The 15,197-nt window shown below is 42.9% G+C and overlaps 1 protein-coding gene across 3 annotated transcripts in view; it reads left to right on the top strand.

Moving 5' to 3' along the window:
* Positions 1-7,232: 7,232 nt before the first annotated feature.
* LOC149067072 (band 4.1-like protein 4) overlaps positions 7,233-15,197 on the top strand; it is a 151,458-nt gene continuing 143,493 nt past the window's right edge. The window contains exon 1 of one of the 3 annotated variants that reach the window (XM_089252909.1): positions 7,233-7,710. In XM_089252909.1, coding sequence (XP_089109035.1) covers positions 7,627-7,710 — 84 coding nt within the window. In that variant the 5' untranslated portion in view covers positions 7,233-7,626. The remainder of the gene's footprint in view (positions 7,711-15,197) is intronic. The other 2 variants (XM_089252912.1, XM_089252911.1) reach the window with 2 other exon arrangements.

A 15,197-nucleotide genomic window follows, 5' to 3' on the forward strand; every position in this document is an offset into this window, starting at 1 on the left:
GATGAAAGTCGTGAATATCCTTCCTTCCCCCTCGTGCAAATAAAATTGGAGCAACGGACACCGTGTGCCAATAAAATGAACTTCTCAGACCATTTTACAGAAGTTAATTTATTCTCATACAAGCTCATGGACCCATCCCCCTTAAAAAATCTCTCCTAGGACCCCCAAAGGGACCTGTGGACACCTGGTTAAGAACCCTTGTTGAACAGTATCTTAGACCTATCAACATTCTCTTTAATTGCACTAGAAAATAATCTAAACGTTTCTTAAGCGATAATCTTACCTTATCCTGTCCGAGATTAGCATTTTGCCCCATCCCGTCTTCACGAACAGGGTTTTACGGACATCAAAATACGTCGAATTATTCGAGAAGCTTTCGAATACGATGCCTAGTCACAAGGATATGCAAATAAGGTAAGTGACGCGAGCACAGGGCGAGTGCGTGTGGTCTCGCACCTCTCTCTCATATACAGCTGTCTACACTGGTGCGTTTTAGTCTTCTCAGAATGCATTACACCGTTTATGCGGGGGAAAAAATAGTCGGCCCCGCTTAATCTGATAAGGAATAAACGGATACCCCCCCCCCCCAAATGGATAAAATCCTCCTCAAAAAATAGAGGTACTTGTATATCGCTCTTATTTTTGAAACATATGACATCCATATTTGTTATGGGCATCTTTTTCTCAGCCTCCTCGTTGGGCATTTTGCCTGTTGTGGTGTTGTATTTGTATTTGTATATAAATACGCGTGGGAAAAAACACTGATACCAGTGAAGAAATACGTGTTTCAAAAAGTGGCGGGGAGGGGAAATTTCGAGAAAAAAAATAATTCCGGAAACCTGAAAAGGAGGACAAAAGGGCGAATATTCCGAAACGTAGGAGGACGCTTGAAATGACATCAAAAAAAGAGTGCGGTTCGTAACCTTGCCCAGGTGCCTCACCTTTTACTGTATCTATCGCTCATTTTCTCACGTCGACAATAGATGGCAGCATAAAACGGTATAATATTTCTCTCCCTCTCTCTCTGCTTGTGAGTAGTGTTGGGTTACGAGATTCAAAAATTTGAAAAGCAGAACGCCTGCTTTCGCAACTTCGGTGACGTCACCTTTCCAAATTTTCACAACAGTTGGCGCCACTATCCTGACCAATAAAAGACTAAAAGACCGGCCTCAACAATAATTTTCCCAACTCTGAAACCAGGGCCGCAATTGGGGGGGGGGGGGGAAACAGGCAGATCTCGTGCCCCGGGCGCTAGACCTGAGGGGGTGCAAAATTCATTCTGAAACCTTTCCTTCAACATTACAAGGGGAACAAAATGGGCGCTTGCCCCGGATGACCAAGCATCTAGTTGCGGCCGTCTAAAACAGAACCACAAAAATAGAAAACAGAAAAAATTCTGGGAGTTCCGACGACTATTGGTCAATAGAGAGGAAAAAACCCACAAAAACAGACACATCTAGGGTTACCTAGTCCTCCTTTTTCCCACGTCCTCCTACGTTTCGGAAAACATTCTGCCTTTCGTCCTCCTTTTCAGGTTTCTGGAATAATTTTCCTTTTTAAACATAAATCTCTAGACAAATTAAAATAAATCTCTTCATTGATATGACTGAGTGTTTTTTGTTCCCCCCCCCCCCCTTCGATCTTAGATCCATCCAGACAATTTTTAAATGGAAACGTCCCATTTATTCCCATATATTTTAATTGGTAATTTACTCCTCGGTTTTTCTTTTTGTTATTTCAGTAATAATTAGCAAATTTTAGCATTTATTTTTCCGGTGACGTTCAGTATTTATCTCCAGGAAATATGGCCAGGCTAGGTATATAATAGCAGTGAAATTTAAGATTTTCCTTCTTGGGGAAAAAGGGGGAAATATGATCAGTTCACTTCGTGCTGCCATCTGTACTCGATGGGAATAACAAGTAATGTATAGATACACACAACAGTGCTTATCGGGAAAATTACGAACACAGCATACCGCAACTTTTTTCTGGAGTGGGGGAAGAAGCTTTCTAGGCCCTCGAACAAAGTGACTTTTTTCTTACGGCAGCCCCCCCCCCTTCCTGAATGGCTAAAATGGAAATGTCAACATTCACATGATCACTCTCGAAAATTAAAAATAGATCTCATTGTCATGAGGCGCCCCATCATTCCCACACGTCGCTCGAGCCCATCATGCGTTGAAACGGTAATGGGTGGGGACGGTGAAGAAATGATTGCGTCCCGTGAAAACGGGACGTATGATCAGTGCCGTCTTAACGCATGGGCCTACCCGGGAAGCGGAAGTTGGTTCTCGTGATAAGGAGGTCTCGTTAAGATTTCAGGAAGGAACGAGGTAGACCCCTATTTGGCCCTGTTTCACACACGGCCGAGCCCAGTGATGGTAGCCCCGTCAAGCAAACTTTCCCTTGAAAATTTCCCTTTTGACAAAATTTTTCCCTCGCATTCTGAAAATTGTGCTGCCATCTATCGGTGGAAATATGTAATCAAGTATTTTACATTAGAAAAGCATTGTGTTTTGCATTTATACACTTTTTTCCACAAAAATTCTTTTGTTTGACGAACTCAAAATTTCCCACCAACGCCAAGAAATTTCCCATATGAACCAATTTTGGCCAATTTTTCCCACGAATATGGGAAATTTCCCACGAGTTACCATCACTGGCCGAGCCTCACATTGGCTCTGAAAATGCGCATCGTGGATGTTTTCTATTTTTTTTTACCCACCCCCACTGGTATGAGTTTGTGCCGCCATCTGTTTTTAAAGATGTGAACAACTGTTGTCAATCACTAGATAGCAGCACTGAAATTTTTTGGTCATTGTCAGCTGTCCCCTTTTTCAAGCCGGGTTTTCCTATAGGAACAGGTTTCCTGTGCCGCGCGCAACGTGAATCGCCCAGCGCGACACGCCGTCCACTCACCAATAAGAAAAGCAGGATGACTGTTTTCCTACAGAGCGTAATGCGCCGCACGACAGCGCTTTACGTCGGGCGTGATTGGCGGACTGCTACTGGAGGAGTGAAATGCGTCGTGCGCCGCGCGTTTTGCAGATGTTCTCTTCACTCTCTTGTGTGTTTTCTCTCCCTTCCCTTAAAACCGGACCATGCAGACGACAGAGTAGCTGATGCCAAGGCCATATACTATAACATAGCCTCAATGATCTGATACGCCACGCTAGGAAAACACAAACGCGTAGCGTGATTATGTAGCACGTTTCTGCGGGTACGAAATGGTCCAATTCGGTTCACGCTGCGCAAAAAAACCTATTCTTAGGAAAACCCGGCTTTAAAAAGCGGATTTTAATTTTTTTTCCAAACTGCAGGGAGTCATAAAATTTGGGCAAAGATCACGGATATTTTAGGTCTTAATCTGTTTTTTTGGATAAGTTTTTTTTTATGAATCTTTTTTAAAATTTCAGCAAAAAGTTCGAAAGAAGTAGGCTGACCATATTTCCTGCAGAGAAATACGGGAAATTGGAATTCCAAATACGGGAAAATACGGGACATCGCTAATTATCGCCAAGAATGACGCCAAAAGTGCACAAAGTTGCCAACTATAGCTGAAATTACAGAAAAATCGAAATGGCGGGAAACGAAGTGTTACTGCGAATTGCAGTGTATTAAAATGAATTCCACGAAATAAAACGTTCAATAAGACAAATGCGGAAGATTAATGTTCTTATTTATAGTTGTAATTATCATAATATAATTTATGAGATGAAAAATAATTTCAATCGTTGACTTCAATGAAGAATAAAAATCCAAGTAGGCGTCATGTAAAAAACCGGGACACTTTTGCAAAAAAGTCGGGACGGCCAGAAAAAGGAAAAAAACCGGGACTGTCCCGGGAAATACGGGACGTATGGTCACCCTACAAAGAAGACATTCTTTTCAATGTAGCTATATCACGAATTCCTCTTAAATATGGCAGTTGAATAGGATCAGCGTTCTCCTGTCGTTCGAGTCATTTCATAGCTGTTTCCAAACATTCAGACCTTGTTTAATGGATATTTTTGTATTAATCATTTGCCTGCTGATTTTTTCATGTTTTATGACCTAGCATATTTTTGTGCTTTCATTTTAAATAGTGTTTCACTTTATATTTTAATTTTCATATTATAGCAACAACAAAAAGAGGTGGCCTTGTACAAATAAGAAGATATACTATCAAAAGATGCTGGCAGGTTCTTCAAGTGACATGGAGAGAACAGTTTCTATTGCAGAATATATTGCAAGGGAAACGAAGAATGACGTTGAACATGCAATTGAGTCTGCTTCCCTTGCTAGATATACAGCAGAGAGGTTGCGTAAAACTGCAGATGATGCAGAAAAAGGTAGACAGGATATATAGTAGAAACTGATACCACTTATCAAAAAATGTTGGCAGATTCTTTAAATAGTATGAAGAAATTAGCTTCTAATGCAGAACGTGTTGCTAGGTTTAAGGAGGAGTATGTCGAACATGTAACTGAGAGAGCCTCTAAGGCTAGATATATAGCAGAAATGAAGCGTAAAACTGCGAGTGATACAGAAAAAAATCGGCTGGATTCGATACTATGTAAGTTTCACTTAATGTTCTGGTTTAGACAAACCAGGGTATTTTGCTATCTATAACGTTTGTAGCTTGGGCTTTACAGGATGTATATCATTTATAAATTAATATGTAATCGGTAATCGTAATGGTATGTAACATTAATATCAAGAGCTTAACATTCCTTTCATCAAAATTATTGTTTTACATTTTAATAACCTAGTGTAAATAAATTGTTTGATGTGTGTAACATCTTTATTAAATTCTGTCTAAATCGTCATTTTGTCGCTAATGAAAAAACGCTTTCCTCTTCAGATAACAACTGCTATTTTTACTTATCAAGTCAGAACCCAAACTTCAAGAACCTTTCATTTTTTGTACTGAAATCTAAACATGCAGACAGCACAGTGTTTTAAAGCATTAGTGTTACGCCGATTGCTGGAACCTTCCCATGCGCATTTTGAGAATGGCTTTATTATATCTTTTACTCTTTCCCGCTGCCCTTTTTTTTGTTTGTCTCTTAAGAAGGGCTGAAGATCAATTCCTGGAAAGTCAAATCTTCGGATTGGGTGTTTTGGGTGACAAGAAATACGAGAAAAAAAAATTGGATAGTTAAAAAAGTACTCGTTATATTGAGAATTTTATTTGTTAAATATGGTTTTGACCTCTATTTTCACCAGAAATTCAGAAAAAATTCATTAAATCAGGGAATTAGTTGAATGTCCTCATTAAATTGCCCTCCTCCCTCCCTCCCTGACTGTACCATATTCTGCAAAGAATAATCCACTGAATCCACCAATTCTTCATATTGTTGACGTGAAATCACATCTCGTCAGTCAGATCGTACGGATCTCATGGGAATACGTGATGATACGTTATTTAAAAAAAAAAAATTAAATTATTCCTGAAATTGTTCTGCGGTAGCACTGAATGTGTTCTGCTTTGGGAATTATTATTAATTAACCCATTTATGCTTATATTTTGTGTTTTATTGACCTAAAGTAATACAAAAAATTTTTTTTTTGAAAAGCAGATTCGAAGTACTGAGCATTTAAGCTACCAAACTATGAAAAACCTTGAACAGACCTGCCAACTCTCTGGATTTAGGCGGGAGACTCCAAATTTTTAACCCTTCCTCCCCTGCTCTCCGGATTTTGGCAGAAAATTATATTTGCCGCGAGATTTCACGCTGTCGTGGCGTCAATGACTACCGTCATCGTTAGGGAAAACATCCACGGAGGGCAACCATGGTCATTTCCGTCAAGCAGCCATAAAAAAAAAGGTATTGGTTATCGCATTTGAGCAACTGGCAAGGGGGGGTGGCTTCACTGATTTGTTTACTTGGCGTTGATCGTCAATCATTTATCATGGGGATGACCTTGATTCCAGATCATTTGAGTTACCCACGACACATTTCCAGATGACGTAAGTGTCGCGCGGCACATTTACAGAACACTTAAGTGAACCGTTGCACATATCCAGTTCATTTAAGTGACCCACGACACATATTTGCAGATCGTTCAAGTGACCCGCTGAACATTTCCAGATTATTTAAGTGAACCACGGCACATTCCCAGATCACTTCAGTGACCCACGACACCAGATCACTCAAGTGACCTGCTGCACATTTCCAGATCATTCAAGTAACCCACGGCACCATGACACATTTCCAGATAAGTATCGAGCAGCACATTTACAGACTTTTCAAGTAGCCCATGACACATTTCCAGAACACTTATGTGAACCGCCGCATATTTCCGCCACTCATCGCCCAAAGGAGCAACAGAATGGAACCAAACGTTCGAAACCCTGCAGCAGCTCGTCTGTCCATATCATCATTTGCACCCTGTCCCCACCAATCAATCCATCTGTAGATGGACTCGTGGCATCTCGACTGCCAATCACTCGCTTCAGCTCTTCTGTCACCTGAAAAAAAACATACATACAAGCCACACTTACAGATCACTTAAGTGATCAAGTAACACGCGGCACATTTCCGGTTCACTTAAGTGACCCACATCAAGATTATTCAAGTGACCTGCTGCACATTTCCAAATCATTTAACCATAGTCGGAAATAGAGGGTCGGGGGAGGCACGGTCATTATTGGTTAGGGAAGCATGATGATGATGATGTCAATTCATATATACTCACATTGGCGTACGCAAGGGGGGTTTTGGAGTTCGAACCCCCCATCCCCTTGAGCCAAGATTATAGTTATTTTACAGGAAAAAACGTAAACCCCCCTTCAGAAGGAAAAAAAACCTCGAGAAAATTCTGCGTACGCCTATATATACACTAGATCAGTCGACTCCACCTTTGATGCTGGGGGGGGGGGGGGGAAAGAGCAATACCCTCTTTATGCCCCCCCCCCTCCTCCCCCGTATCTCCAACCATGCATTTAAGTGTCCCGCGGCCCATTTGCGGATCAATTATACGAACCATGGCACTTTACAAATCATTTAAGTGACATGCGACACTGTTCCAGTGATCACTTAATTAAGTGGGCCCACGACACCTTTCCGAACAAGTGAAGTGGCCCCGCACTCTCCTGAAAGTTGAGCACCCTTCAGTTTTAAAGAATATAGAAAAAAAATTCGATAACTCTGTTTCCAGTCGTCACCACGAGGTGGCGTGTCTCTCGCGGTCGTAGCAGACGAGAACTGAAGAAGAAGAGCAGGTACACACATTCACCGCAGCGGGTTCCACTTTCGTTATTTATTCGGCGGTCTTCTTTGAAACGAGTTCCAGTATCGCTCACTCTCTCTCGCTCGCTGCAGGTGAACTCGCTCTTCTGTAGTTCGTCGGCATATCGTCTGCGTTTGTTGTGTTTGTTCGACGTCCGCACGTGGTGTTGTTTGCTGACTTGGATTAGTTTGGTTTCCTCTTGTGAAAGGCCGGCGTTTATGCATTGGTTGCTGTGTTTTGCTCCAGACGATTCCGTAAACATTCGACGACAGACAAACTTTCTCCGTAAACTGGACTGACTCGAGCTCAAAGCAATAATGAAGATGTGATAACACAAAATAGTGTTTCTTGTTGAACTTCCAGCGCAATATCTTATTACACGTTCGTTTTTATTACTATTACTGCCCCAGAATGTGGTGTTTCGGTAAAAAGCCCAGCATCCACCACTGCAAGATCGTGCTTCTGGACGAGACCGAATTCATCCAGGAATTCCAGGTATGTTTAAAAAATAATTTCTCGTAGATTTTAAATAAGCTAAATATCAAGGGTGCTCAACCTTTAGCAGTGTGCGGGACTGGTTTGACTGATGCTCAATTGGTTGGAAAACTTGTGGCGGGCCACTTAAGTGTTCTGTAAATGTGCCGCAGATCACTTAAGTGCTCTGGAACCGTTCCAAGCGTGACTTAAGTGATTTGTAAATATGCTGTTTTCCCACCATAACCCGCATTATTTTGAATGACCAGCTTAGATACCGTATCTCGCTTGTGGGAACTAAGTGGTAGTCATGATCGGTTTGTTGTTGTAAATATGCCGCGGGGGGGCCACTCTAGTCATGTGTCGTGAACCGCTTGAGTGAACTGGAATTGGCTCCGGGTAACTTGAGCGATGTGGAACCGCACCGCGGGCCGCTTAAGGGCTCTAGAACTATGCCACACGTCACTGAAGTGAATGGTAAATGTGCCGCGGGCTACCTGGTGGAACTGTAGTGCCAGACATGGCCCAGGCTCTGCCCCATGGGGGATATAAGCGCATTACCACCGAGGGGTTAGGCCACGCTGAAGAGAACTAAGTGCCCGCTCCAGTCCATGATCTTTACGACTGGGGCACCCTATCCGCCCCCGTCTCTAAAGGAATTTTCAAGCTCCCTTACCGCGTGGTAAGCCTAAACACCGGCCAGAGGCAGCTTCGGTCACTCCCCCCCCCACCCCTCGATCCGTGTCCGGGCATAGCCAGAGATAGACTTAGAAGTCGGGGGGGGGGGGGGTGTCAAGTCATGATGATGTCAATTCGTATATACATTAGATCAGTCGACTTCACTTTGACGCTGAGGGGGGTGGGGGGGAAGCAATATCCACCCGTATCTCCGCCCATGATTACGGGTTGCTTAAATGTTATGGAACTGTTTGGCGTAACTCTATATGGCGCAATACACGTGATCTGGAATTCCGCCGCTTACTTCATTTTTACAAAATTAGATTTGACGTCGCCGGCCACTTCAGATGACTCCTAAGGTCACGGGTTGAACATGTATATGAGCTCTATGCTCAATCATACATGCTCGACCCATCGCTCGCTGGCCAAATGTAGCCTTCAACATCATCTGACATCAGAGGCGTCCACATGAAGAAAACGTTGGAAGGGCTGAAAGTTGCTGGTCGTCCCGTATACAGAGGGGCCTCACAAAAATGAGAAGCGGTTGAAATTTTCTAGAATTTATGTGGTAGGGCCTCAAAAAAACCACTTTGCCCGGGGGCCCATGATGCTCTTTTTTTGAAGAAATTATTGGGAGGGGGGTCAAATGTCCTCAGCCCTTAGGTTATGGCACCTGTGTCTGAGGTGGCCCGTGACAGATAACCAAACCACTCAAAAAGCCCACGAAATGGTACATTTCAAGCTGCCAACGGCACATATCCAGATCACTCGAGCCACCCCAAGCACCACCTATAGTTCACTCAAGTGGCTTTGCTACATTTGCAGGTTACTGAAGTAGACGGCGTGAGTTACATTTCCAGATAACTCAAGTGGCCCGCACTCTCAAAAAGACTGAGCACCCATGAGCTAAATAGTTTTTAGTTGTCTATGGTCTTCTCTGCGGGTGCGTGTTTGTTTTTATATGACTCATGCAAGTCATGACACTCTTACTTATGACTCTTACACCCCCTCCCCATCGGCGTACGCAGAGGGAGGGGGGCAGCTTTGCCATAGAAGAGAAATTAAACCACGTATCAATTTAGTATCGGTGAGTTGCCTCCCGCTAGTTCAGATCCTAGGTAAGCTCTTGCCCGTACCCCCCCCCCCCATAATATGTTAGGGCTATGCATACATGTATACTCACACTACACGTGGCGACATGTACCGATTCGTTAGAAATTCCGCAGAGGAATGAGGCCCGAGGTTCATGTTCGGTTTAGTTGTAGTGTTTCCCAAAGTGTGCGTCTCACCGTATCTGTACCCGTGATGTAGTGCTTTGCCCTTGGCCCTCAAGTTAGCTTGAATAGGCATTGTAGGTGTAGCTATAGACTAAAGATATATATGTATGTATTATTACTACTCTATGGCTGCAACCTGAGGCCCAGGTTTGATGCTCTCACCAGAATTTATTCTAAAATCAAAATCCCCCCCCCCACCCCCGCGAAGTTCAAGACGGATCTGAAACACATCCGACGCTCCCTAGGCCTATGAGGCTATATAGCATATCTGATGACCTCGCAAAGCAGGGGCGTAGCCAGAAATTTCGTTCAGGAGGACCACTTTCATTTCGGGGGGGGGGGGAGAACCAAAGTGATAGAACAATAGATTTTGCCATCTTTTTCCGGTCGTTTTCTCACATTTCGGGGGGGATCATACCCCCCCCCCCCAAGTCCCCCCCTCGCTACGCCCCTGTCGAAAGCAATCAAACTCAAATGTGTCGCGCTTGTTGTGGGGGGGGGGGGGGTCCTCATGATTATGTCGAGTTGTAAGGGGGGGGGGGCCCTCATGATTATGTCGAGTTGTATCTGAACATGGTATTCGCATATAGGTATATGTATTGATATATTCGAATTTTTGCCCTTTGGGGACAGAGTGGGAGTCCTGTTCTGGTTTGTGGTGGTGGTCACGGTCGGATCCTATAGCACGCAGAGCCGCTGACATAAATAAAAAAATTATGGGGGGGGGGCTGAAAGTTGATAATCGTCCCGTATATACGGGACGCAAGCTTTTATAGCGGGGGGGGGATTGTTTGCATTTCACATTCATTAATTGTTAGGGGGAGGTGCTGAGTCCTCACGAAATTTATTGAGGGGTGGGGGCTCTCAAATAGCCTCAACCCCAAGGTTCCGGTACCCATGTTAGCCATCTTCAGCCTGTTGCTCGTGTCTACTCAATTAGTCACTGACTGACTGTACCGGATTAGGGTGGGGACACATCAGGGTTTAGCCCAGAAGTTAGCGTGCCTCGACGTATTCAAATTACACCTGGTGGTCAAACATTGAACTATTTTTTATTGAATCTTTCCATCAAAATACATCCATCGGAATGGGTGCTGCATGCGTCTGTTATAGATGTCAGTTTATTTATGTGGTTATAAATGCGCCGTTTCATACAGAAACGACAGTATGTACGTGTTCCCCCAACCACGAAAGTAGTGACTTGCTTGCGAATTTTCTCAAATTCCAGGTGTCTGTTCCATGGCCAGTGTCACAATTTTTCACAGCAAAGACCATGATATTTATGGACACTTAACAAGGCTTGAATTGTGTGGAATATAGAGATGTGGAAATCCCATTTTTCCGGTCCTGGCGCTCACTGTGTTTTATTGTGGTTAACTGCCGTGTTGAGAAACGTTGTTGTCCGCCCATCTCTATTGTCTCTGGTGGGACAATGGCGACTGTGCGACGAATTCGCAGTGTTTCTTATGTCATAATAGCGGCCGCCACAGAATTCCGGTCACTCAAGTGGAAATGACCTTTGATGGTCTCTTTTTTTTTTTTTTCTTCCCAACCACACACAGTGTGTTAAAACTCGTCAAGAAACGATGAACTGTTTGTGTTTGTGGTCATTGTTTTCGGTGCAATGGGGGGCATTTTTTTCTTTTCGTTGAGTATACTTTTCAGGTTGTGACAAAGAATCGATGTTGCGAGAGAGAGAGAGAAAGAGAAGCGCCTCGATGCGCCTCATTCGTTTTCATTGAGGCGCAGAGAGAGAAAGAAATGGCGTCAATCAAGACAACGAAATCGACACGTATCCCGATCAGGAGAGTTATAGCCCAGGGCGGAAATTTCAGAGAGGCGGTAAATTTGAGGATACGTGGGTCAGGAAAATTAGTAGGCATAATTTTATAGCCCACAGGTGGTGAAACCATAAAAATCCACCTCTTTACAGGGGTAAGGGCAGAACCGTCTTATGCGCATCAAGCGCCTACGGGCCAAGTGATTTTTCTACTGCCTTACCTGGTAAAGTCTCGAAAAGTTCAACTACTTTTCTTTTTTTTTGCGGCCTCTTTTTCCTTGATGCCCACCACCCGGGCACGGTGTCACAAACAATGCGTTTAGACGGCACTGGGTGAGGGCTAAGCTGGCTGTATAGCTTAGGGCGGAAAATTTTAAGAATAAGTCAAGAAAAATTTGACTAGATGATGATGTCAATTTATATACAGTCAAATCCCATTATAGCGAACTTCAAGAGACCAATCACCGAAATCACTTCGTTAAAATGAAATTTCGTTATAAAGGAACTACGTGGTTTTTTTGCATTGTTCTTATGTAAACTTATCTGAAGGATTAGAAAAGTGTTCGTTAAAACGGGAATTTCGCTATAACAAGTATTCGTTAAAACGGGATTCGACTGCATACGCAAATACATTAGATCAGTCGGCTTTTCCTTTGACGTTGGGGGAGCATTGGCGCGCCTCCCCCCCGTATTGCGCCCATGATGATTTCTAGTATCATTTTACACCTTTTAGAGCCTAAAATATATAAATTTTGAAAGGTGTTCCAAATTAAATACCATATAAAACAAGAAAACCAGACGTTAGAGACATTTTTTAAGGTCCGATCTGGAATCGGCACCCAATCTTATTAAGAACGGCTAAATTTTTCCATGTAAGTAAATCTTGTACACCAGTGTAATCAGCAGCGGGAAGGGGGGGGGGGGGGGAGAAAGTGTGAAGTTGAAAAAAAAATTGCAAAACATTTTCGTGGTATAATACATGTGGGTGGGGGAGTAAGAGAGTGCGCCCCCATAGTACGCGCGTATAAATAGATTTTGAATTTTTCAATAAATTTGAATTAGATCAAAATACAGGTATAACGCCGCCATTACAAAGTACGAAAAATCTTTTCCATTCGCGGGTCATGTGTAGTAAAAAATTGGTCTATACTACTGTCGCCTCCACTAGAGGCCGTTTCATTCATATCTTTCTCTTAAAAAAAAATTGCGATACGGATCACTATCAAAAGCCTAAGTGATCCATATTGTAGTTTTTTTTTTTGTAAGCAACCAGCTTTCCTCCAGCACCTGCCCCCATGCTGCAGCACCTCTACCGCCACCTGTTTTGCAAGCTCAGTTCTGTTGGTTCTGCTCGGTGGGGCCTAGGCTTATAAAAAAAAAGATATAGAAAAGGAATCAAGCACCGGAAACACCGGGTGTTCGTTTGTACACGTAGGCCTATGTGTTCAGCGACGACGACGGCGGGCCCTTCTCCCTCCCGTAACGATTTCCGTTGGAATTATGACATTGTCTCTTCGGAGGTTTATGATTTTTGTTGGTTTCTGTTTTGTTTTTGAAACTGGGGGTACCAGGGCAGCTCCGGCAAAACCAAAATTTATTGATACGTCAAAGATCGCATATAGTGCAAGGTGATTAAAAATTATATAAATCGGAGAAAATAAAATCAATCAAGTTAAAGTCACCGATAATAAACAATCATAAAAAGTTCTATAAAATCGTATCGCAGAAGGCGCAATCAGGAGTTTGATTGATCAAGGATTGTATGACAGAAGGGTAGAGCACCCCATTGCGTTCGGACAGTTCAATACGGCTCGAGAAGTACCGTCTTCCATATTGGAAAATTAAGAAGGGGGGTTAAATGGTTGCTAAATCAGGCAAAGTAGCCGGTGGAAAATAATTGTTAGAAAACGTGGGAGCCATCGATCGACAATAGTGTTACGGGTTGAAAGGTAGCTTATATCCCCTAGGGCAGCGGTTCTCAACCTTTTTTGACTCACGGAGCCCTTTTTGGCTTATAACTTCTATGGCGGAGCTTCGCAGCCCTATTTTTTACTTATTCAACAAAATTACTGATTTATTTTTATTATTCTAAAGTAATTATAATTATTTTTTTCAAATTACTGGTTTTTATTTTATTTTCCGCGGAGCCCCTGGGGAGCCCACGAGAACCCCCAGTTGAGAGCGGGGGCCATGGTTGGTCTGGAGGGTTGAAAGGTAGAGCTTGTTAAGCTCACCGATGCTCAACCTCTCTAATCATAAAGAAATCGCAAAGAGTAATCTCTCGAGGGCAGGCTGCCAGACGTCTTGTCGTGATCAGGGAATATCGTTGTCGAATTGTGCGAAATCGAATGTAAGAGCCCATGTTTATTCTCACGTGCTCCCCAGACCTACGCCTTTTTTGTGATCAGAGATTCAGATTGCATTTTCATCGAGGATCTTTCATCTTCTCGCTCCTCACGTGTGCAGTAACAACAAAAAGAATGAAGAAAGGGCTATCAACCTCCACAAAGTCCAGTCCAGTCTTAATCGGCATTTCCTTGCTCCGAGGCTTCTCTTCTTCGGATGGATCTATAGACACCTCACTTGGCTACCTTCTCACCCCCCTCCCCTTACTATAGGTTTCTTGATCGTTTGGGTTGTAGACTAAATATCATCCAGAGACCTGTTATTATGTACCTGTCGAATTCACTATTTCTATCGAATATTTTCTTTTTTTTTCTTCCTTCCAAAGACGCACAAACTCTGCGAAGGGAGAACAACCGACTGATAGTGATAGTGGAAAAAAGGAGAAAGTCAATGTCCTTGCGGGATAGACAAGTTGCCACTAACTACCAATTGCCACCTGAGGCTGTAAAGTATCGTAATAATAATAAAGAAGAGCGGAAGGAAGGTAGTCGGTCGTTGGCAGCGTTAATGTGTATTCAGTATGTGATCATCTCTTTCCCCCCTCCCCCGATGGTGGATTATTAATCTGGCTCTTGGCCAATGTCGTTATTATTAGGAAGTTGTTGTTTTGTGTGCTCTTGGCATCTTGCTTGTTGCTCTTGTGTTTGCTTATGTATCAGTGGGACTAGGTAATCGCACGTGCCACTAGTTAGTCGGTCATCGGTTAATGATGGAATTCGGTTTTTGTTTTTCCCTACTTATTGATATTTGTCGCTGTTCAGTGGACGGACATTTTTAAGATTGTTGGTCAGTCGTCGACCCTCTTTTTCGGGTAATTGGACTCCATTTGGAAGTGGAAAATATTTGTTTTGGTGAGTTTGTTTGATGGAATTTTCGGAGGCGATGAGAATCGAAATTGAGGAAAAATTGACATTTTCCAATGTACTGTATATATCTATCTCTCTCTCTCTCTCTTCATTTGGAAGATTGTTGAAAAATTGGTTGTTTTTCGAGGGAGTTGTGCGGGGCTCGGTCGATTGCCCTCAAAGTGGAAGGGTTTGAATTTCCAATCGGAAGAAAAAAAGATGCGTTGACGTGCGTGATTTAAATATATATATATGTATAGAAAAATGAACATTATGAAAATTTAATATTTGTCGCAACTCACCAATACCGGCGCCATAGGCAGCTGTAATAGGTATGCAGTGTAGTGAAAAAACATTGTTAAAATATCAATTTTTTTGCATGAAAACAAAAATTATGTGAACTGGAAAGCAAAAATAATATGAACAATGAAGATTTCAAAAAGAAATACATCGAAGAATTCAAAAATGAAAAAAATCATAGCCAATGTCTAGGGCTCTCATCGGGGGGGAACACCCTGACAT

This window comes from Pholcus phalangioides, unplaced genomic scaffold (assembly GCF_987345545.1).
Source record: "Pholcus phalangioides strain wild (caught in Gottingen) unplaced genomic scaffold, Ppha-v1.0 ptg000031l_1, whole genome shotgun sequence".
In the NCBI taxonomy this organism is placed as follows: domain Eukaryota; kingdom Metazoa; phylum Arthropoda; class Arachnida; order Araneae; family Pholcidae; genus Pholcus; species Pholcus phalangioides.